The sequence below is a fragment of the Kogia breviceps genome, chromosome 10 (assembly GCF_026419965.1).
Source record: "Kogia breviceps isolate mKogBre1 chromosome 10, mKogBre1 haplotype 1, whole genome shotgun sequence".
NCBI classification, from domain to species: domain Eukaryota; kingdom Metazoa; phylum Chordata; class Mammalia; order Artiodactyla; family Physeteridae; genus Kogia; species Kogia breviceps.
In genome coordinates, this window is record NC_081319.1 from 49,499,934 (window position 1) to 49,523,907 (window position 23,974).

A 23,974-nucleotide genomic window follows, 5' to 3' on the forward strand; every position below is an offset into this window, starting at 1 on the left:
TCAAAAAGAAAAGAGAACAAATTCCCTGGTGGCCCAGGGGTTAGGACTCCATGCTTTTACTGCACGGGGCAAAGGTTCGATCCCTGGTCGGGGAACTAAGATCCTGCAAGCCGCATGGTACAGCAGGGGAAAAAAAAAAAAAGGAGGGGCCATTTAGGGGTGGGGGAGTGGGAGGTACCAACTATTGGGTATAAGATAGACTCAAGGAAGTATTGTACAACATAGGGAATATAGCCAATATTTTGTAATAACTGTAAATGGAAAATAACCTTTAAAAACTGTATAAAAATTTCTTAAACTTTAAATAAAAAAAGAAGGGCCTTTTCAAAGTATATAAAATCCTATATAATTGAAGTGGTAATCATTCTAAGTTTGGGTGAAAGTTCGTCCCCTAAGGCAGCATAATGTGACTTAACCACTTAGCTTCTCTATTTGCCAAGCCCAGTGATGGGTGTTATACGAATCCCTCAAACAAACCAATAAGGCAGTGCCCATTACCTCCATATATGGAGGAGGAAATGGGCGCTTAAGGGAAGTTATAAAACTCACTTCCTTTAAGAAAGGTGACAAATATCATTTTCATCCAACGGTGAGAAACTATGAGAAATGAGATCAAGCTTTGTGGCTTATCGTGCAGCTAGTTCATGACAAAACCAAGATGGGAACCCAGGTCGAGCAGCTCTTTGAGTCAATTTGCACTCTTTCAAGCTAGTGGCCTTTTGCATTTCATCACCCTGCAAACTCGTGGATGAGAACATCCAAAGCGACAGGTCAGGGGCCAGAATAACATGGCACCTCTTCTAGGATTATCAATTTCCAGAAATGAGTAAATAGCAAAACAAACATATATTGTATAAAAACGATACACAATTTTCATAAATACACTTTCCAAAATTTAGAAATTGGACCATTCATCCTCGAAACAGGTATACTTTGGTAGAAAAGTCTGGGATGCATTACCCTAAGAAATCCTGTTAACTGCCCCCCTCAGGATCCAGATTTCTTAGAGGGGCAGTCGCCAAGAGACAGTTGTCTGGAATTCCCATAACTCTGGCCTGGCTTCTGACAAAACAGTAGCTTTTAAAAGACAGAGAACAATGAGGAAGTGTAGGGAATGGGTCAAGCCATCAGGTTCAGAGGAAAGGGAAGCAGGCTTTAGTCACTGTTGGCAAAAGGCTGACGGGAAAGCTGTGACCCATTAGCACCTGTCTGGACACCTATTTCTCTGCCGGGAGACACAGGTGAGCCCACCTCTCACCCCTTCCCACCCACTGCCTGACACTGCTCTCTCCCCTTGTCTGTGCTGAACTTGCCAAGAATCTGTAGGATCCCATCCACAGAACACAAAAGTTGCTTTCCCACAGTTGCAATGGGAAGAGCTGGATCTATATCAGTTGAATCTATCGTCAGCAGTAATTTCCCCATTTCTGAAGCTGAGAGCATTTTCCAGCAATTCTAACATGTGCCATTGTTCACATTCTACCATCTCTAGAATCAGGGCATGTGCTGCTATTGATGCTATCTCAACGGCAGAACATAAATTAGTGGCACATCTTAAATTAGTGCAATCTTAAATTTGACCAAACACAGTATTTGAAAACAACAGCTTGACCACTGGCAGAACTTAAGACTGCGCTGTGCTAAGCAGGGAGAGAGCTCCTTTGTCCCTGGCAGGGAGCATATTACACTGTGTTTCATAATTGTCTATTTTTGCCAATTCCAGGCCACTGACAAGGCCATCTCACAGGCCAGGTCTTCAGACTAATAACCCAATAAGTGATGCAAACCGCCCCCCGCCCCCCGCCCAACCCGGTTTGTCCCTCGTAGACTGTCGCTTCCACAGGCCCCTCCCTCAGCCTTTTTAGATTGTTTTCATAGCAAACAGGAACATTTTCTCGACACACTGGAGAGATACATGCAAAAATCATGTAAAACACGTAGTACAAGTAGGGAAATCCCTATGGCTAGCAACACAGAAAACTTAAGAAGTCTGAAACAAGACTGGAAAATTGGGACAGCTTTAAGTGATTTGTGCAAAAAGACCAGTTGTTTTCACAAAGGTCCCAGCCAACAAAGCTTCCCATGTGCTTTCTAGTGTAAAAACCACAGTTTCATTCAAGCTACATAAATAAGCCACAAAGAAAAACACCCTGTAATTATCTCCCCAGAAACCTGAGTCCCCAGGAGGCTTTCAAAGAAATCACAAGCACTTTAAAAGAAAGAAAGGGCGGGCCTCCCCCGGTCCTGACTTACTGCCCATCGTGGTGAAGACTCCCACCAAGAAATCAGCAACCTGGGTCTGGTCCTGGCTGCTTTGCACGAGTCGCATACCCTTGAAAAACATGTGAGCAGCTTCATAAGGCTGGAGCAACCGCAGCAAAGAATAACCAGCTCGGTAGTATCCCTGCAAAGGAGAAAAGCAAAACCGTTAACACACCCAGCTCTTCTGACCTGCTGCTGAAGGCAAGATTGAGGCTGTGAGGAAACAGACTGCAGGAGTCTGACTTCTAGGTACATACAGATTTCTAACAAGCTCTGGATACAGGATTTCCACGTTGTTCCTGCCATTTTTTAACTGGCAAGAAAATAATCCCTTCCAAGTCCATGACATGTACAGCATCTAACAGAGGACCCAGAGAGAAGGGAGCGGGCCTGGTTCCAATGACATGTGTCGTTTAGGTACTCATGCCTCCAATCGCAGCCTGGCCAAGATGGGAGGAATGAAACCAATCCTACAAATACAGTGTTCTGGAAAAGAATGAGATTGTCATGTCAGCACAGGTGTTGTTCCCTGCTCCTTTCAATCAAAGTAAACACAATTTCCAATGGTAATGGCAAGCACTGAGGTTTACCCAGCCCCCATTATAGGCAACACACACCAGACGCCAAAATATTTTTTTGGTTTCTGGAGAGGGAGGAAAATTATAATGATTAATACAAGAAAATGGTCAGTTTTGCCTGTATACAAACTGTCAAACTCTTGAGAAGGAATAAAATGATTCGTACTACTTTGCCCACTTTAACCATCAAAATGAATCAGTATCAAGAGCTACCAAAACAATTTTCTGTCTAAGATAACACAAGGTGTTCACCAACTGGGTTCATAAAAAAGCAAGCACCTGAAATTCCACTTACTACCAAATCTCTGATTATTTACTGATTTGTTTTCACCGTCATTTAAAAGTCTAAAACAGTAGATAACAATCAGAAAAAGGAAAGAAAAAAGGTGTTTCTGCCCCCCCACCCAACCAAGCAAGCTGGTACAGAATTTCCCATTTCTTTGCCTTCCTCAGTTCTCTAAGTTTCACCTTTTATTTTGGAGGGAGGTGAAGGGGATCAGAATACATCACCACAAAATGTGACACTTTGGCATAAGGATTCTTTTGAGCTGAAGGCATCTGAGATTCAACAGATGCAGAAAGAAGTCTTCCTGGGACTTCCCTGGTGGCACAGTGGTTAAGACTCCACACTCCCAATGCAGGGGGCCGGGCGGGGTTCATTCCCTGGTTAGGTAACTAGATCCCACATGCTTGCCAAAACTAAGAGTTTGCATGCCACAACTAAGAGTTCGTGTGCCACAACTAAGGACCCCATGTGCTGCAACTAAGGAGCCCAACTGCTGCAACTAAAGACCCAGCACAACCAAATAAGGAAGGAAGGAAGGAAGGAAGGAAGGAAGGAAGGAAGGAAGGAAGGAAGAAAGAAAGAAAGAAAAAAAGGAGTCTTCCTGGAGCCTCCCTTCTCTGATTAGAAGCAGAAACTCCAAGAAATAAAGATTGCCATATATCCCCTCTCCTGGAGAATTCTTATGGCCACAAAGAAGACAGTGAAACTTGCAAACTGCAAAGAACATGAACAGATTATGAATTTTGGCGCAACTACATCAGAACAAAATGAGCTCCACCAGAATCTCCACTGGACTCCATCTGCCAAAAGGCCCAGCTCCGCTCTCCCCTGCAAATGCCTTTCAACACTTGGCCACCATCCTTCTTGCTCTTCTCCAGATACAGCACACATGCTCTGAGCACATCTGTCTTAAGTGCAGAGAGTTGAATGAGAAGCACTCCTAGCATTTCCATTTTAAAAAGAAGGAAGGGAAGGAGGCAGATTAAGAGGAAGAGGCAGCAGCTGCAGCGTCTGGTGGTCAACATACCTTCACATAGGTTGGATCCCACTGGAGACACTCCTTGGCGGCCACGTAGGCCTCGTTCCATTTCTCAAGGCTGTAAAATGCATTGGATTTGTTGCACAGCAGCACAGCCAAGTCCCTGGAGGGAACACTGTGAGAGAGGACAAACTGGTGGTCAGTAAATAGTTCTTTCGTCCTGCAAATACAGAACATTGAAGGCCACCATTCTGGTGCTGGTTGCTGCCATCATGATAGGGGTTCAGCAGGAAGTGTCCCAATGATGCCTATGACATCTGACCATCATAGGCTGGAAAACCTGGGATGTTTGCAATGTCCCAATCTCCCTTCCTCACTCCCAAATCCTGTTCCCATCTTTTCATGACAAATGTTCTCAACACATTGGGTCTACCTCCTACTGATCTCCACAGGTCTTTTTATCCTTTAGAGACCATTGGAGGAGATGCTGCGAAAGGATGGAGAGGATAGGAGTTCCCACTGAGCCCTCACAGAGAACAGACACCGTGGGAGCCACCCCACACGCACGGAGGCAGAGCTCATCAGAACACATGACCACACTGTCCCCACGGGCCCTGTGAAAGATGCAGGACGAACACTGTTCTACTACACAGGCAGGGCCACCCAAATGCGTGCAGGACCCAGGGCCAGAGTGCAAAAGGAGGCCCTCATACCATGTGGCTAATCCCTGTCCGATACAGTAGCCACAGGCCACATGTAGCCATTTAAATTAAGATTAAATAAAATTTAAAATTCAGTACCTTAGTTGTATTAGCCACCTGTTAAGTACTCAATAGCCAAATTCTCTACTATAGAACATTTTCAACATCACAGAAAGTCCTATTGGACAGTGCTAGTCTAAGTATTTGAAGACCATAACTCAAGCTTACAAACGTTCAATAAAATATCTTTTAGCCTTCTACTTTATAATAACTGAAAGGCTAGCTTCAAATGTAGAACACAGGCACTGTCAGGGCAGGGTGAGCCAAGCTGGCACCCCTGCCCACTCCCTCCTCTCTTTCCATCTCAGCCTTCATGCTGCACTGCAGAAGACACAATCGCAAGCTCTGTCCACACTCCTGACCTTGGACAGTGCTCCAAAGAATGGACTGCAGGTAAGAGGCCTGTGTAGGCCCTATAGGAGCAGGGTGCATGGACAGGAATTCCAGGGATCTGGTACCCACAGTGTGGATGAAAGAGGAGGCAAGGACTCTGGCTGGGTAAAGCCCCTGGCCCCAGACTCCCCACCTGTGGGGAGGGTACAGCTGGAGGACGGCCAGAGCAGGCCTGTAAAGCCTGGCAGGGCAGGGCCCCTCCTGCCTGGGTCTAGGGGGGGTCACACAGCTGCAAGGTTAGTGCTGAAACCAGGTTGCAAGAAGCAAAACACAAAATATACCATAATAGGTCAACTGAAGCCCAAGTGCTGTTGAATTCAAGACACACAAGGTGGAAAAGCAAGGCTTATGCTTCTTTTTTTTAATTGAATACTTTAACTGTAAAAATAATACAAATAGAAAAGTTAGTTAATATAGACACCCACAAAAATAAAGCAAAGCAAAAATCTCTACTATGTCCCTACCTGCAGTGCTTGGCGTATCCGGCTCCTCTCACTGCCCATCATTCCCTCTCAGTGAAGGATGAGGAGCCAGAAGCACAGAAGAAGCAGTGGGGCTGTCAGAGGGTAACTGACAGTGGAGCCGTGGCCACAGTGTAGTAGACGCCATGTGTCCAGCCCAGACACCCTGGCCAGTGCAGCCGACCCCAGTAGGAATGAGTGTTGGCTGCAGCTAGGGTCTCCTGACGCCCCGTTCTGCAGAGATTTATCCTCAGCCTAATGGGAGCTGCCCTCTCCCCAGAAAGTTACACCCCCGTTATGGACTGTGTCCCTCCCCCGACAAATTCATACATTGAGGCCCCAGCCCCCACAGTGATGGTATTTGGAGAGGGTGCCTTTGGGGAGGTGATTAGGTTTAGATGAAGTCAGGAGAGTGGGTCCCTCACGATAGGATTAGTGCCCTTATAAGAGACAGCAGAGGGTTTCTGTTCTCTCTCTCCACCATGCAAGGATGCAGTGAGAATGTGGCTGGCTGCAAACCAGGAAGGGGGCACTTACCAGGAACTGAATTGGCTGGCACCTGGACCTTGGACTTCCCAGCCTCCAGAACTGTGAGGAATAAATTTCTTTTGTTATTCCACCCCGTTAGTGGTAGTTTGTTACCGCAGCCTGAGCTGACTAATCCAGCCCCACTCCCTAGGACAACTCCGGAGGCCAGACAGCCTACGGCTGGTGACTGACTGACATGGGAATTAAAAGGTCAGCCTCCTTGTCCTAAAGTGGGACAGCTCTGCAGTACAACTCAGGCTCCAGAGCTCCCCAGGGGATCAGGCTGCAGCTGACTCCAGCAGAGACACCATCCCTGCCCCATCCTGCTTCTTCCTCAGTCCCCTACTCCTGAGAGCACCTGCTCAGTTACCCCCAAGTCCCTAAACCCCTATGTCAGCTGGCAGCAGCAGGAAGGCAGTGATGGGCACGGGCAACTGTGTCAGGAAGGTCCCATGAGAGGCAACACGTGAAGGTGCAGGCAAGTGTCCCGTTAGTGTCACACAGTTGGTAAGTGATGGCGCTGAAATCTGAGTACTCAGTGTGGTCACTCTGTGGTCACCACCACAACACGACATTACCTTTTCAAGAAATGTCAATGTTTTCCCCCGAATGAGGAGCTCTAGGCCCAGCTCTGACACAGCTCTGACCTGAACCAAGGGGGGGGGGGGGAGACTGACAGAACTACACAGGCTCAGGCCAATCACAGTCAATTCAAGTCCAGCTGGAGTGTAGATACCAATGGGGGGGAGGAGGTGGGAGCCATGTGTCGGGAATTCAAGTCAGTGCCACTTCCCGGTACACGTTTAGGCTGCATACACCCCACAAATGCCATCCTCTGCTTCCTCTACTACAGCTGTCCCTGGAGTATGATCTGGGAACCTCTGGGGGTCCCCAAGACCATTTCAAGTAGTTCCCAAGGTCAAATTATCTTCACAATTGTAGTTGGCTGAATAATGGTTTCCAAATGATGGCTTTTTTTTGTTTAGAATTTTATTTATTTTTTTAACCAGCAGGTTCTTATTATTTATCCATTTAATACATATTAGTGTATATATGTCAAATAATGTTTTCTTTTATGGCAAAAGGAACTCTGGAGATGGGATTAATTGAAGGATCTTGAGAGGGGGAGATTATCCTGGATTATGATACAATCACAAAGGTCCAGTCCTTATAAGAGGGAGACTGAGGGAGCCGGCCACAGCAGAAGAGAAGGTGATGTGACGACAGAAGCAGAGACTGGAATGATGCGCTTTGAGGATGCAGGAAGGGACCACAAGCCAAGGATACAAGCAGCCAACCGAGGGTGAAAGAGGCAAGGAAATGGAGTCTCCTCCCCAAGGAACCAGCCCTGGTAACACCTTAATTTTAGCCTCATAAGACTCCTTTTGGACCTCTGACCTCCAGAAGTGTAAGATAATAAATGTGTATTGTTTTAAGCCATTAAATTGGTGGTCATTTGTTAAAGCAGCAACAGGAAACTAATACAATAATACCAAGACAGTGTGTGCCTTTTTCACACTCATTCTCTCACACGTGGACGGGGAATTTTCCAGAGGCTACCTGGCGTGTGGTATCACAACAGACTAAATGCAGAAGCAGATGTGAGAAGACAGACATTAAAGAGACTTGCGAAAATGTAAAACTCTTCTCACCAAATTTTTCACTTTGAAAAATAGTTACTTCTCATAAAAATGTTGCTTACGTTAACATGTCATAGGTTTATTACTGCTATTTTTAAAAAGATGAATAAATACATATTTTAAATGTTTCTCAGTTTTGAGTTCTAATACGGGCTTCATTGAAAGTTACAAGCTACATCAGCAAAAGCTCTTTGGGGTCCTGCCTGTAAGCAGTCCTGATGCTGAAATGTTTGGGAACAGGTCTGCTAGAAGTTGAAGGGGCAGGGGAAGAGGTGAGGCTTAGTTCCTGGTGGTGCGCCCTGTGGCCAGGGGGTTGATGGCATGGATAAACAAGATGAAATGAATGACAAGTGAGGGGCTTGGGAGCTTCAGTCATCCCAGGAACTCTGGAACCAGACAGAAGGGGAAGTTTGTAAAGTTTATCAACTCCCCTGTGTTTCACTTTCTGTTTCCTGAATTCCTCTAGTCTCTGAGCTAACACTGCAGAGAAGATAAATAGAAAGTGGGAGGAGAATGGAAACAGAAACTAGGTGGTGTGATAACAAATGAGAAAAAAACAAAAGCAAGAGACTGAGTCCCCCTTTACTTAAAAAAACAACAAACAAAAGACAGGGAGAAAATCCAACAAACAAAAGGCAGGGAGAAAATCCAAACACTTACCCCCACTGGTATAACTGCAGGAGAATCTGGATGGCTTCATCGTACTTTCTGATGGCCAAAGTGAAGTTCCCATTCTTAAAAACCTGGTTGCCAGATTCTTTCAACAGCTCAGCGTAAGCTGTGGGGTCCATCCTGTGAGGAGACGGAGGAAAGGCTGGCTGCCCGCCTGAACAGGCCTCCTTCCCCTCCACATCTGCATCGCTGAGTCTAGAGAGGCAGGTTGTTCATCCTGGCCCCTCCCACCGGCCTAGGTTTCACCCTGACCACACCCCTCACCACCCGGGAACCAGACTGTCTGCTCTGATGAGACGGTTTCTTCCTCAGTTCTCTTCTGACCTCAGGAGCAGCAGCCAGAATGATTCCATTTATCCTGTGTTAATGACCAGCTAGGCTCTGAAGCAGCTAGGCTGCTTCCATGCACAAGCCGACATAAAGCTGGCAGGTAGTGGCCACTAGTATTACTCTCTGATTTACCCATCACAGCAGCCCAGAAGGAGGCTCTGTCCTCACTGTTGAGATGAGGAAACTGAGGCTCAAAGAGGTTCAAGTCACTTGCCTAAGGATCTGCTAACAGCGTTCCCCGATTCGGACTCCAATTGCAAGTTTCTGCCCTTGACCCTGTCCTGCATCACCTACTCATACAAGGAGTTGACAGTCCTTCCACTCTCTTAGAAGGAGGGAAAGGGGAGGGGAGGTACAGTCCTAAAGGCCTCAAGGGGCTAGGACACGGGGCTACCACCACTGCCTCTCCCACCCTCCTCTCTTCCTAAAAACACTAGTAAAATAAGCCTCAGAGTATTTGTCTCTGAGACTGCCACTGCCTGCTTACCTGTCTGCATCCCCCAGGAAGCACTTGCCTCTTTCATGACTCTTGTTTTATTTATTTTGTAATGCTATGGCCTAACACAGAACGGGTACTTAAATATTTGTGGTGTAATGAATTTGAATGACAGACTCAGACAGGCTGTCTGTTACTGATTCTCTCTGGTGTGGCCTCTGGGTGGTTGGAGAGAAGGGCCTGGAGCACTGCCCACCTGATGGGCCTCAGCAAGTGTTTGTTGAACCAAGATAGTGGAGAGGAGAGACCTTGGAGAGCCCTGAGAAGCAGCTGCCAACGAGGCAGGGAACAGGTGGGGGTCAGGGACTTCCATCAGGTCATTTCATTCATACAGTCCAGTGGTTAAGACTATGTGCTTCTACTGCAGGGAGCACAGGGCCTATTAGGGGAACTAAGATCCTGCACACTGCGCGCTGTGGCCAAAAAAAGGTAGGGGTCAGATCTGTATGCAGAAAACTATAAGACACTGATGAAAGAAATTAAAGATGATACAAATAGGTGGAGAGATATACCATGTTCTTGGATTGGAAGAATCAACATTGTGAAAATGACTCTACTACCCAAAGCAATCTACAGATTCAATGCAATCCCTATCAAACTACCACTGGCATTTTTTACAGAACTAGAACAAAAAATTTCACAATTTGTATGGAAACACAAAAGACCCCGAATAGCCCAAGCAATCTTGAGAACGAAAAACGGAGCTGGAGGAATCAGGCTCCCTGACTTCAGACTATACTACAAAGCTACGGTAATCAAGACAGTATGGTACTGGCACAAAAACAGAAATATAGATCAATGGAACAGGATAGAAAGCCCAGAGATAAACCCACACACATATAGTCACCTGATCTTTGATAAAGGAGGGAAGGATATACAGTGGAGAAAAGACAGCCTCTTCAATGGTGGTGCTGGGAAAACTGGACAGGTACATGTAAAAGTATGAAATTAGAACACTCCCTAACACCATACACAAAAATAAACTCAAAATGGGTTAAAGACCTAAATGTAAGGCCAGACACTATCAAACTCTTAGAGGAAAACATAGGCAGAACACTCTATGACATCAATCACAGCAAGATCCTTTTTGACCCATCTCCTAGAGAAATGGATATAAAAACAAAAATAAACAAATGGGAACTAATGAAACTTAAAAGCTTTTGCACAGCAAAGGATACCATAAACAAGACCAAAAGACAACCCTCAGAATGGGAGAAAACAGTTGCAAATGAAGCAACTGACAAAGGATTAATCTCCAAAATTTATAAGCAACTCATGCAGCTCAATAACAAAAAAACAAACAACCCAATCCAAAAATGGGCAGAAGACCTAAATAGACATTTCTCCAAAGAAGATATACAGATTGCCAACAAACACATGAAAGAATGCTCAACATCATTAATCATTAGAGAAATGCAAATCAAAACTACAATGAGATATCATCTCACACCAGTCAGAATGGCCGTCATCAAAAACTCTAGAAACAATAAATGCTGGAGAGGGTGTGGAGAAAAGGGAACACTCTTGCACTGCTGGTGGGAATGTAAATTGACACAGCCACTATGGAGAACAGTATGCAGGTTGCTTAAAAAACTACAAATAGAACTACCATACGACCCTGCAATACCACTACTGGGCATATACCCTGAGAAAACCATAATTCAAAAAGAGTCATGTACCACAATGTTCATTGCAGCTCTATTTACAATAGCCAGGACATGGAAGCAACCTAAGTGTCCATCAGCAGATGAATGGATAAAGAAGATGTGGCACAGATATACAATGGAATATTACTCAGCCATAAAAAGAAATGAAACTGAGTTATTTGTAATGAAGTGGATAGACATGGAGTCTGTCATACAGAGTGAAGTAAGTCAGAAGGAGAAAAACAAATACCGTATGCTAACACATATATATGGAATCTAAGAAAAAAAAAAAGGCATGAAGAGATTAGTGGTAGGATGGGAATAACACAGACCTACTAGAGCATGGACTTGAGGATATGGGGAGGGGGAAGGGTAAGCTGTGATGACGTGAGAGAGTGGCATGGACATATATACACTACCAAATGTAAAATAGATAGCTAGTGGGAAGCAGTCACATAGCACAGGGAGATCAGCTAGGTGCTTTGTGACCACCTAGAGGGGTGGGATAGGGAGGGTGGGAAGGAGGGAGACACAAGAGGGAAGAGATATGGGAACATATGTATATGTATAACTGATTCACTTTGTTGTAAAGCAGAAACTAACACACCATTGTAAAACAGTTATACTCCAATAAAGATGTTTTAAAAAAAAAAAAAGGTAGGGGTCAGAAGAGATGTCCCTTAGAATTTTCTCCTCCCAAGATGGCAGCAGCAAAAGGAAAGCAGTGAGGAGGGTCTTAAAAATAAGGACACTTCAGGTGGCTGCATAGGCCCTGGACCTGTGGGGTCATACAATTACCAAAGGGCTTCTCCACCAGCACAATTCTTGTACAGAGAATAATTCTTATTGTTCTTATTTCAAATCTTGTCGAGGGGTTTGGGGGCTGGGGAAGCAGACTCAAGCAGATAGAAGTGGTGGCTTATTTTAAACCCATATGAGCTTATTGGGCTTTTGAACTGCATTCCTGCGTTCCTCAGGCAGAGCTGTACCAGAATGAGGCATGTGATTGCTAAACAAGTCAGAATACAAAATTCCACCTAGACTTTGCATTAAATAATCTCTCAATTTTATGGTTCACATTTATACAGAGATGACAGAGTAGAACATGAAAAAAATTTAAAGAATTGATTGAATAGAGAATAAAAACATGTTTCTCTTTCAAATATTGCAGGCCAGTGTGTCCAATAAATAATTTTAAACTGACCATTTTTGAACAGCTAGAAAAAGGAAATGGCTGTAACAACTGACAAAGGGTTAATACCCCACCCCCTTTTTTTTGGCCACACCACTCAGCTTGTGGGATCTTAGTTCCCCAACCAGGGATTGAACCCAGGCCCACGGCAGTGAAATCTCGGAGTCTTAATCACTGGACCGCCAGGGAATTCCCGATACCCCTCTTTTATAAATACCTTTTCACTGCAAGAAAGGACCAACAACCCTGACCAAAATGTGTAAGGCCCTAAACAGAAAATTCACAAAGGAATACAAGTAATTGCTAAATACATGGAGCGTGGATACCCAGGTCCACCGTCACTAGTAAGCAAAGAAATGAAGAATTAAAATGACAAGGTACCACTGGGAAATACTTAAAAGAATGACCCCAAATGGTGGGAGCAGTCATATCCTGCTTACAGGGTAAATACACTACATCGCTGATATATTTTTAGCCTCATGGATGTTCGCCACAGTGAAAAACCAGAATTAACCCTAAATATTCCATAATGTATAACGGATTTGAATTAGTTGTACAAGATCCAGATGGTAGAACACCACACGGTTATTTTTAAAGTCATGTTGTAAAATAACACTTAATGATAGGCTAAGTTAGTAAATGAAAGATATGGGCTACAAAAAAAGGTGTATAATCCCAAACTAAATTTTAAACACATCTAATGTATTGAAAACAGGCCAGAATGTTAACAGCCACACCATAGGGATTAGGCAGGGTTTTAATCTTCCTCCTCGTGCTTTTCTGAATTTCCAGTTGCCCAAGAATGTGCCACCTTCATAATCAGACCATAAATGTTGTTAAAATGAGACTTGTTAAGGGCTTAATTGAAGAATTCAAACACAAAACCTTTCCACTGTACTTACAAATACAATAAAAACTATTCACATCAGAAATTTTTTTCATACTCCTCTAGAAACCAAGAGTGAGCTCTTAACGTTATGTGAGTAGACATCAAATGTATTCATCCACTTACATCTCTATTTTTTCTCGGTGCAAACCACAGGGAAGGCTTTTTGTTTCTCAATAGGATTTATTTACAGTTACATCCTCGTTGCAGGGAGAATGCTTTATTTCTCTGCCTTCGAATACTTAGGGCTCAGCTATTGAGTCTTCTTTTTAACAAGTGAGCAATCTATTTATAGGATGAAACCATTAAATAAAAGTGGTAATAATTTACCATAATGCCAATACCCTTGAGAACGAATATGTAGTTAGCACCTGCTACATGCTTTACAACATCACATCACTTCATTCTTACAAGAAGCCCCAGGATGTAGGCTTGACTGTGTCCCCATTAGACACAATATGGGGAAACTGAGGCAAGGAGAGGTAAGCGCCTTGCCATAGTCCCAGGGACAGTGGTAGTGCTGGAATCCAAACAGGTGGGCTGACTTTGGGAGCTTGACTCCACTCTGAAGAGCCAAGGCAGAGGCTAAACTGTCAGCAGGCAGTCACACCCCTCAGGGTGTGACACTTGCTGGCACCGAGTGATCACACACCTGCACTTTCAGTTTCGTCAGCGGGGCTAAAGCTAAAAGGTTAGAACGTATAGGCACTTTCACAGGGGTAGAGTTGTCTTTTGCTCAGTTTCACTATGTCCCTAGGAGGATTCAAGGTCCAGTTGTTGGGAGGTGGCCAGGGCTGCCTGGCAACAATGGAGGAAGTAGATGCAAGAAAAATGCAAACGCACTGGGGAGGTTCTGAAACAAGCAAGTTTGAAACAAAGCAGATGCAGGTTGTAGTTTTGTGTGTGGGGTGTGTGTGTGTGTTTGTTGTGGTTATCGAAGGATAGTTGATTTACAATGTTGTATTAGTTTCAGGTGTACAGTGAAGTGATTCGGTTACACATATATATGTATATATCTATTCTTTCTTTTTCAGTTCTTTTCCATTATAGTTCCATTGTGTATATATACACATGAAGTTTTCTATAACTGACTTGTAGGAGCAAAACTGAAAACTGGGGTGGGCTCGGGGCAGCTGAAAGGGGCAGAGAGACGCTTTTCCCCTATCTCTTATCTGGGTACGACTTGACATCCTAACGGCAATTGTGTTTACTTTTTTTGGTTTTTGGTGTTTTGGGTTTTTTTTTAATTAAAATCCTTTCAAAACACCCCCAAATGAGTGGATGATCCAAGATCAACTCTGGAAAGTTGGGTGTAGAGACAATTCCAGCCTGAAGCCAGAGACAGCAATTCTTTTTTTTTTCTTTTTTTTTTTGCGGTACGCGGGCCTCTCACTGTCGCGGCCTCTCCCGTTGTGGAGCACAGGCTCCGGACGCGCAGGCTCAGCGGCCATGGCTCACGGGCCCAGCCGCTCCGCAGCACGTGGGATCCTCCCGGACCGGGGCACGAACCCGCATCCCCTGCATCGGCAGGCGGATCAGAGACAGCAATTCTTAAAAACCGACTCCTTCCTGCTCCCCACAGAAAGGGGGGTACAGACAGTCCGGGACAAATATCTTAAGTCAGAACTCTTTCTGGGGACTCCAATTTGTTTTCTTTGTCATTCTTTTTCTCTTGGGGGAAGGGGTGCAATTTCCACACTCCTTGCACTATCTTATTCCCACCTCTGAGCACCGTGCTGTCTTTCTATCCCACACAACATCTAACACATTGGGATGAATACTATCTGCCACCAGGAGCTAAGTTCCCATGGAATTACTTCTGCACCACATTTCGGCATAGAACGTGGGGTCACAGGTTGCCATATATCCTCCGTTTAGTGCCCGCAGTAGTACAACTAGAAACTAGCTCACTGTTCCATAGCTTCCCCATAAATACACAACCTTAAGTTTCCATCCTACTTATTCCCTTGAACAGAGCAAAGATGAGCAAAAGCAAGGTACAAGTCAATTAAACTGTTATTGACCTTGCGAAGCAAACATAAAGAAGAAAAGGTTCTGACGTGATTTCATGAAGCAGCTTGGTTTCTGTCTGAGGGGGACAGAATAGTTTTAGTCCACTATTCAAGTTTGATCCCTACTGTTCAGACCTGTCAATACAGCCACAACTGAAAGTCCTGTTTCCCCTGATATTCATATTAAGACTCGATTCACCTCAGATTGACTCACTCCTGTCCTGCAACTAACCAGTACTTCAAAGCATGTTTTTTGTTAAATTCTCGATTACAAATGGAACATGTCTATGTGGAGAAATGCGGAAGCAGGACTCCTGGGAAGTCAGTTACATTTACACTGCTTTACAATTTGATGTTTACAGGCTTAAATTAACATAGGACAAAAAAAAAAAGAAAACCCATATAAGCAGAAACAAAAACCTTGTGTCTGTCCAACCTGAGGGAACAGACACAGATTTTCAAAGAAAAAACAGAGTAATAAGAAAAATTTTAACTAAAAAAATATAAGTATATATTACACATAAAATTCTCATAGAAACTTTAAAAAAAACTCCCTATAAAATAGCTACTAGCACTCTTAAAATTGCAAAACTGATATGGAAAAAAAACAAATAAAACTTTACTCAAAAAAACAGTCTTGAATTTTAACTTTTAATACTCAACATTATTCTGTCTGGAGAAATTCACTATTATAAAATATCAAATCCTCTCTAAATTAATTAATGTATTTTCAACAAAATTCCAATTAAAAAACAGGATATTTAAAGAAATTAATGCAAGAATTCTCAGATTCATCTCAGAATACACAAGACAGAATAGCCAAGATATTCTTAACAAAAAGAAAAGTATCAAGAGAAAAACCCTCTCTAACATTGTAAAAATGTATTCATAAAACTTAACTAATTTTTTTTCTTTTTTTTTTGCGGTACGCGGGCTTCCCACTGTCGTGGCCTCTCCCGTTGTGGAGCACAGGCTCCGGATGCACAGGCTCAGCGGCCTTGGCTCATGGGCCTAGCTGCTCTGCAGCATGTGGGATCTTCCTGGACCGGGGCACGAACCCGTGTCCCCTGCATCGGCAGGCGGACCCTCAACCACTGCCCCACCAGGGAAGCCCAACTTAACTAATTTTTAAAGTTTGATACTAATGTGAAAGCAAGCAGATCAGTGGAACAACACGGACTATCCAGAAATAAACATACACTATAAAAGAATTCAATGTGTGAAAAAGGTAGCTTTTAAAATAGGGAAAGAATGAATCCATTGGCACAACTGGTGAAATATCTGGAAAAGAAGTTAAAGTTCTAATTCATACTATTTGATAGGCCGAATAATAGATAGACACACACACACACACACACACACACACACACCCTCCCCCAAGGATGTCCATGCCCCAATCTCCAGAACCTGTCAATGCATTTTGTGGCAAAAGGGCCTTTGGAGATGTAATCAAGATTACAGACTGTAAAACAAGGCTATTATCCTGGATTGGGTGAGCCCAATCTAACTACATGAATCCTCTAAAGCAGAAAACCTTCTCTGGCTGGAGTCAGAAAGAAGCTGGGGAAGAGGAAGGCAAGAGAGATGCAGCAGCAGATGTGAAACTCGAGAAAGACTAGCCCCATCACTTCGTGCCTCGAAGATGGAGGGGAGGCATCATGGGGAGGAATGCAGGTGGCCTTGGAAACAGAGAGAGGCTCCTGGGTGACAAGAAACAGGAACCTTGGTCCTACAGCTGCAAGGAACTGGATGCTGCCTACAACACGACTGAGCTTAGAAGAGGATTCTTGGGGACTTCCCTGGTGGTACAGCGGATAAGACTCTGTGCTCCCAATGCAGGGGGCCCGGGCTCGATCCCTGGTCAGGGAACTAGATCCCACATGTATGCTACAACTAAGGAGCCCTGGAGCCGTAACTAAGGAGCCCGCCTGTGATAACTAAGGAGCCCGCCTGTGGTAACTAAGGAGCCCCTGTGCTACAACTAAGGAGCCGGTGAGCCGCAACTAAGGAGCCTGCCTGCCGCAACTAAGGAGCCAGCAAGCTGCAACTAAGGAGCCCATGTGCTGACACTAAGGAGCCCGTGTGCCACAACTACTGAGCCTGCACTCTAGAGCCCATGAGCCACAACTACTGAGCCCGTGTGGCACAACTACTGAAGCCCGCGCACCTACAGCCTGTGCTCCACAACAAGAGAAGCCACCGCAATGAGAAGCCCATGCACGGCAACAAAGAGTAGACCCCGCTTGCCACAACTAGAGAAAGCCCTCGTGTGGTAATGAAGACCCAACGCAGCCAAATATAAATGAATAAAATAAAAAAAAATTTTTTTTAAGTTAAAAAAAAAAGGTTAAAAAATAAAAGACACCACAGCAATAAAAAGAAACTGCTGGCACACACAGCAACGTAAAGAACCTCAAAAACATTATGTTAAGCAAGAGAAGCCAGACTCAGAAGACTATATACTGTGTGATTCCATTTGGCTGATGCTCTAGAACTGGCATATCTAAGAACGCACAAGAGTGGTTGCCTAGGGAAGGAGGGAGGACAACTGACTGGAAAGGGGGTGTGAGTGCACTTTCTGGGGGGTGGAAATGTTCTCTACTGTGACTGGGATGGTGGTCACACAGGTATATACATTGGTTAAAGCTCATTGAACAGTACCCTTAAAATCTGTGCCTTTTATTAGATGCAAATATCTCATTTTTTTATACCAATGCTTTTTAAAAAAGCATTGAGAGAAAGAAACCACAGCTACAAATTTTCGATTATCTTCAACTGCTCCAGGAGGAAACTTGGTCAGATCTAATCAAGTGCCACATACATAGCGCCTTTGACCCAGCAGTTCCACTTCTGGGAATCAATGTTACAGACCAATTGCACACACAGGAAATGGTAGATGTACAACATTATTCACTGTCAAATTGTTTACAATAATAAAAGACTGGGACCAGCTTGAATGCCCATCAACAGAGGACTGGTTTAATAAATTATAGCGTAGCCCCCCCCTACAGTGAAGTATTACACAAGTTTTTAAAAAGAAAGAAAGAAAAAAAAAGATCAGATATTTACTGATCTGGGATAATCTGCAAAATATATCTGCACAAAGCAAATGCAGAACAGTGTGTACATTATGTTCAATTTTGTGCAAAATTTTTAAAAGAGAGGGAGGGCTGAATAAGAATATGTATTTGCAATTGCTTATATATGCATAAAGAAATTCTGGAAGGATGCACCAGAAATAAAATTATTTACATTTATTGGGGTATGGGATGGAGGAGGGAGCGGGTAGACCCAATCCCGGCTTTTCATTGTAACCTTTTGTATTTTTTTTTTTTTTTTTTTTTTTTGTGCTAGGCGGGCCTCTCACTGTTGTGGCCTCTCCCGTTGCGGAGCACAGGCTCCGGACGCGCAGGCTCAGCGGCCATGGCTCACGGGCCCAGCCGCTCCGCGGCATGTGGGATCTTCCCGGACCGGGGCACGAACCCGTGTCCCCCGCATCGGCAGGCGGATTCTCAACCACTGCGCCACCAGGGAAGCCCTGTATTTTTTGATTCTTGAATTACATAAATTTGAAAAGGTTTTAATGCAATGAAAAAATTGTATGTGATCTTCACATTTGAGAAGGCCATTCTAATGATACCAAAAGCAGAAACCATATAGTGATAGCCATGAATTCATTAAAAATTTAAAACTTCTGTACACCAAAAAGCCCTGAAAATAGTTTAATAACACCCTAAGTAGCAAGATCATGGGTGGAGAATCACTCTCACATACAGCTAATGGCAAGATTAAGTGGTGCAGCATCTGTCTTCAGAAATGCACAAACTTCTCACACAGCCGCTCTGAATTTATTCTACAGACCTATTTCATTCAAGTACATGAGGATGTTAATTGCCTCATTCTTTGTCAAAGCAAAAAGGCTACAAATCCCAAAGTCCAACAAGTGGAGACGTTTACATAAAGAATGTACAGCTCAGCAGAGAACACTATAGTTGTTAAAAATATAAGGCTGATCTAAAGGAAGAGGAGGAGATGCCAAGATATGCAATGAAGGTGAAAAAAGCCAGCTGGAGAACAATTTGTAGAACAACTTGGAGAGAGTGAGGATAGATTTGTGGACATGTATATGTTGACTTGATCTATTGGGAGAATTTCTGGAAAGACACTTAAGAAATGAATAAGAGTGATGATCTTTGAGGAGCAGATCTGAAAAAAATGGGGGAGATGCTCCTGAACTAGGAGAGTATACCTTTCTGTTAAGTCACCCAGTTTGTGGTTGCACAATTTCTTCCTGCAGACCTAGGAACATAACACAACACCTCTCTGAATATATTCCCAGAATTATATAAAGAGAAAGGATTTCAGAAAGTGAGATGGTGGGACTAAACTTTCCAGAGCAAGGAACCCCAGGCTCAGAGATTCGGGGGCCTGACCACAGTCACACTGGGGTGAACACCAGGGGTGAGAACCGGGCTGACTCCTGCCCCCACCCAGCACCCTGGGCCACACCGCCTGTGGGTGGGCAGGAAAGCCAGGACCAGAACTTGGTCTTGCCCCCAGTTCAGGAAGGTTCAGGTTAGCAGTACGGGCTGTGGTGATCCCTGCAACATTTACAGAACCTCTGCTTTGTTTACCCAGCAAAGAGAAAATATTTTGTTAAAAACATAGCCCCAGGGTCATACAGAGTGAAGTAAGTCAGACAGAGAGGACAAATTTTGTATGATAGCACTTATATGTGGAATCTAAAAAAAAAACAGTACAAATGAACTTATTTGCAAAACAGAAATAGAGCTACAGACGTAGAAAACAATCTTGTGGTTACCCGGGGGGAAGGGGGGAAGGGATAAATTGGAAGACTGAGATCATATACACACTACTGTATATAAAATAGATAATTTTTTTAACATCTTTATTGCAGTATAATTGCTTTAAAATGGTGTTAGTTTCTGCTGTATAACAAAGTGAATCAGCTATACATATACATATATCCCCATATCTACTCTTGCATCTCCCTCCCACCCTCCCTATCCCACCCCGCTAGGTGGACACAAAGCACCGAGCTGATCTCCCTGTGCTATGCGGCTGCTTCCCACTAGCTATCTATTTTACATTTGGTAGTGTATATATATATATATATACATGCCACTCTCTCACTTCGTCCCAGCTTACCCTTCCCCCTCCACGTGTCCTCAACTCCATTCTCTACATCTGCGTCTTTATTCCTGTCCTGCCCCTACGTTCTTCAGAACCATTTTTTTTTTTTAGATTCCATATATACGTGTTAGCACATGCTATTTGTTTTTCTCTTTCTGACTTACTTCACTCTGTATGACAGTCTCTAGGTCCATCCACCTCACTACAAATAACTCAATTTTGTTTCTTTTTATGGCTGAGTAATATTCCATTGTATATATGTGCCACATCTTCTTTATCCATTCATATGTCGATGGACGCTTAGGTTGCTTCCATGTCCTGGCTTAAAATAGATAAGTATTGATAATAAGGACCTACTGTATAGCACAGGGAACTTGACCCAACACTCTGTAATAACCTATATGGGAAAAGAATCTAAAAAGGAGTGGATATATATATATGTATAACTGATTCACTTTGCTGTACAGCAGAAACTAACACAACATTGTAAATCAACTATACTCCAATTAAAAAAATACACACACACACACACACACACACACACACACACAAACATATATACATAGCCCTGAGGGGAGGGGGGGCAAAACAATAGCCCTAGGATTTGCCGGTTTTCACAGGGGTTCCCTGAAATTACCAGTTAAGCAGCTGAGAAAAATCTGTGATTCAAGGCCTTGAATGAAGGGTGGGAGGGATCAGTGGTGTTAACATCTGAAAATGGCCCCAAATCTTTCTCTACTGGGATTGCTCCTTTGAAAGGATGGGCCCAAGTGCGTGGAGGCAGGCCCAGGGCCTCGACTGGGCTCTGGGTGCCAGACCTCCAGGCCAGAGAGTCCCCCTTCCTGGGAGGGTTTGGACTGGAACTTTGGGAAAAGTTCCTCTGGTGGTGGCCGCTCGGGTAGGAGGCTCCAGAGGGGTGTGTGTGGCCTTACCCCCAACCCAGAGAAGAAACCACTCTGGGAGAGAGATGAGTTCCTATACCTGGAGAGAGGAGAGACAGAAGGAGGGCCTTCTGGGGCCCCACAGGTCCACATTCCCCTGCCTCTGAGGCCCAGCAGCTGCCCTGCACCTTCCCTAGTTGCCAAAGACAGCAGCTGCCTTCCAGAACTTTCCACCTTTGGCCTAAGTCATTGGAGTTTTTTCTTTCACTCACTAGAAAGGAAGGAAGTGAGAATGGCTTGCCTCTTTCATCCCTCTCTATGACTTCACGTTAGGCAAGGGTCCCTATCGGGGGTCCTGCCCCTCCCACCTGATGCCTCTGGTCACAGTCTCACACCCGCAGGGCCTGAGGACTCAGAATCCTTTTGGCAACATTCATTCTAGGTGGCCACACTTTCATGCCCCAGATGAATCCTGTGTGCCATTCCTAGTTTGCATAACAAAGACTTGGGCCAAAATCAATTTGTGCATCCAAGCATGAACACCCAAAGTGCCCTACAGCAAGTCACTTTTTCCCCACCTCACCCTCAGCTTTGTCTCCCCTAAAGAGGCATGCGGGCCCCGGAACAGGTGTCCCCAAGCTGGGTTCACACACACCCTCCAGAGACATCGTCCCCATCAGCCTAGATTGCTACCATATTGGCCTTGTAATTAGCTCTCCCTGCTCCACACTCACCCAGTTCCCGCTCAGCCTCCTCATCGCCATCAGCAAGACAGTCCCCAGATCCATCAGATCATGTACTGTGCCCAGGTGAAAAAAGCCTCCAGGATCATGAATGAGGCCTCCTCCACCCCCACCTCCTTTCAAGCACAAGTTCCATGAAAGTTCCAAAGGACTTTCAGATTCTGTGGCCCTTCTCCCCAGACACCTTCTCCCCTACACTCTACATCCCTGCAAACCTGTCAACTGCCACGCTCACCCCAGCTGAAGTCACCACTGCTGCTCTGAACGCCTCTGTCAGGCCCTGTGTGTAGCTTTTCTAACCACTTAACGCTCTGAGTTAGGATCTAATCATTCTTTCAACATGTATTTCCCCCATAACCTCGATAATGCAGGCCTTGTGCTAGGTCTCAAAAGCTCCATGCTAGACACTGTTTTTCTGCCTTTCCCCAGCAGCCTGAACCGTTAAGGCAGAAACTAAGTTTTACTAAGTTTTATTATTTCTGCAACCGAGGACTCAGCGTTGTTCCCTGCATAAATGATTCTCTGGCTTTCTTTACCTATCAGAAACAGATGATTAAGTGGGAGAAATGGGAGAGGAAGAAAGGTTTGGGGGGTTTCATTTAAACTAGCCGATTTCACTGGTGGTTTGGCTTTCTGGCCATCTCGGGGAAAGCCAAGAAATGTCAATTGTTCCCTCGGAGAAGGACACAAATTTAATAAAAGCCAACCGCACAAAGTACAAACCAGAAACAACCAGATGACTCCAACCAAAATAAAACTGCCAAAGCTGTTGGCAATTTGGGGAAAACAAAGGAGAAAGATGTTTACCCAAATTTATAAGCACCTGTTGAAAATTCAACAGTCAGCAAACAGGGCCACGTATCACCTGTGAAATGATAGTCCCAGAGATTCAGAAATGCTAAAAGCAAAGAATAATCCTGTAGATCAGAGGCAGACTTTTGGAACTGACAAACAGTAACATTTGTACACACAGAAAAGAAATCGAAGGGAATCTAAATAAGGTTGCCTACTGCTTAATTTGCCAAACCAGAACATTTTTTTTAAGTGTACCATCTTTATAAAGAATAAAGGTGTACCATCTGCCGTCCCCATAATTTCACAAGAGGAGTATTTTAATTCCAATAAATAAATAAATAAATAAATAGGAGGAAGAATGTAAACTCAGACTAAGGAAATTCATTCTCCAGGAAGGAAGAGCTAAGAGCTTTCCAGCACATTTTAGTCTTGGATAGAGTGCAGATGGTTTGGACCCTGAAAGGCAGATGTTCCAAGTACCTAACAACACCAGGTCCCTGGAAGATGCTCAAGAAATATCGCTGAAGGGCCAAGATGGATACATCTCAACTCGTGGCTCTGAAATGGAGTCTCAATCACTTGACCTCCAAAGAGGAAGGCCATAAGGACGCCCCCCTCCCCCAGTTGGTGGCTGGGGGTGGGCACAATTTCTCCTCCATGTGTGTCACAGAGTGGCCTTTTTGCACTGCTCAGTTCGAATGAGAGTAGTCCCAGGCAGCTGTGTGATAACAGGTAACATTCACGGAGCATTTACTATGTGCCAGGCCCTATGCTAAGCCCTTCTCAGACATTTTCTCATCAAATGTCCCTGACAATGTCAGTGAGGGAAGTATAATTATGATCCCAATTTTACAGATCAGAAAACAGGTTTAATCAAAGAAAAGGCGTGGGGGGGGCTTCCCTAGTGGCGCAGTGGTTAAGAATCCGCCTGCCAATGCAGGGGACATGGGTTCGAGCCCTGGTCAGGGACGATCCCACATGCCGCGCAGCAACTAGGCCCATGCACCACAACTACTGAGCCGGTGAGCCACAACTACTGAAGCCCGCGCACCTAGAGCCCATGCTCTGCAACAAGAGAAGCCACCGCAAGGAAAAGCCCGCGCACCACAACGAAGAGTAGCCCCCGCTTGCTGCAGCTACAGAAAGCCCGAGCGCAGCAGCAAAGACCCAAAGCAGCCAAAAATAAAATAAATAAATTTATTTTAAAAAGGACAAAAAAAAAAAAAAAAAAAAAAAAACAAGAAAGAAAAGGGACTTCTCCAAACAAGGCACAAAGCCA

General features: G+C 44.4%; 1 protein-coding gene across 6 annotated transcripts in view; it reads right to left on the reverse strand.

Moving 5' to 3' along the window:
• Window positions 1–23,974, reverse strand: part of TRANK1 (tetratricopeptide repeat and ankyrin repeat containing 1) — an 88,731-nt gene that overhangs the window by 57,265 nt on the left and 7,492 nt on the right. For 3 of the 6 annotated variants that reach the window (XM_067005690.1, XM_067005691.1, XM_059077441.2), the window contains exons 2-5: window positions 8,549–8,680; window positions 6,258–6,308; window positions 4,154–4,280; window positions 2,254–2,404 (exon numbers count right to left, since the gene is read on the reverse strand). In XM_067005690.1, coding sequence (XP_066861791.1) covers window positions 2,254–2,404; window positions 4,154–4,280; window positions 6,258–6,308; window positions 8,549–8,680 — 461 coding nt within the window. Of the gene's footprint in view, window positions 1–2,253; window positions 2,405–4,153; window positions 4,281–6,257; window positions 6,309–8,548; window positions 8,681–23,974 lie in introns of those variants that run through there. The other 3 variants (XM_067005693.1, XM_067005694.1, XM_067005695.1) reach the window with 2 other exon arrangements.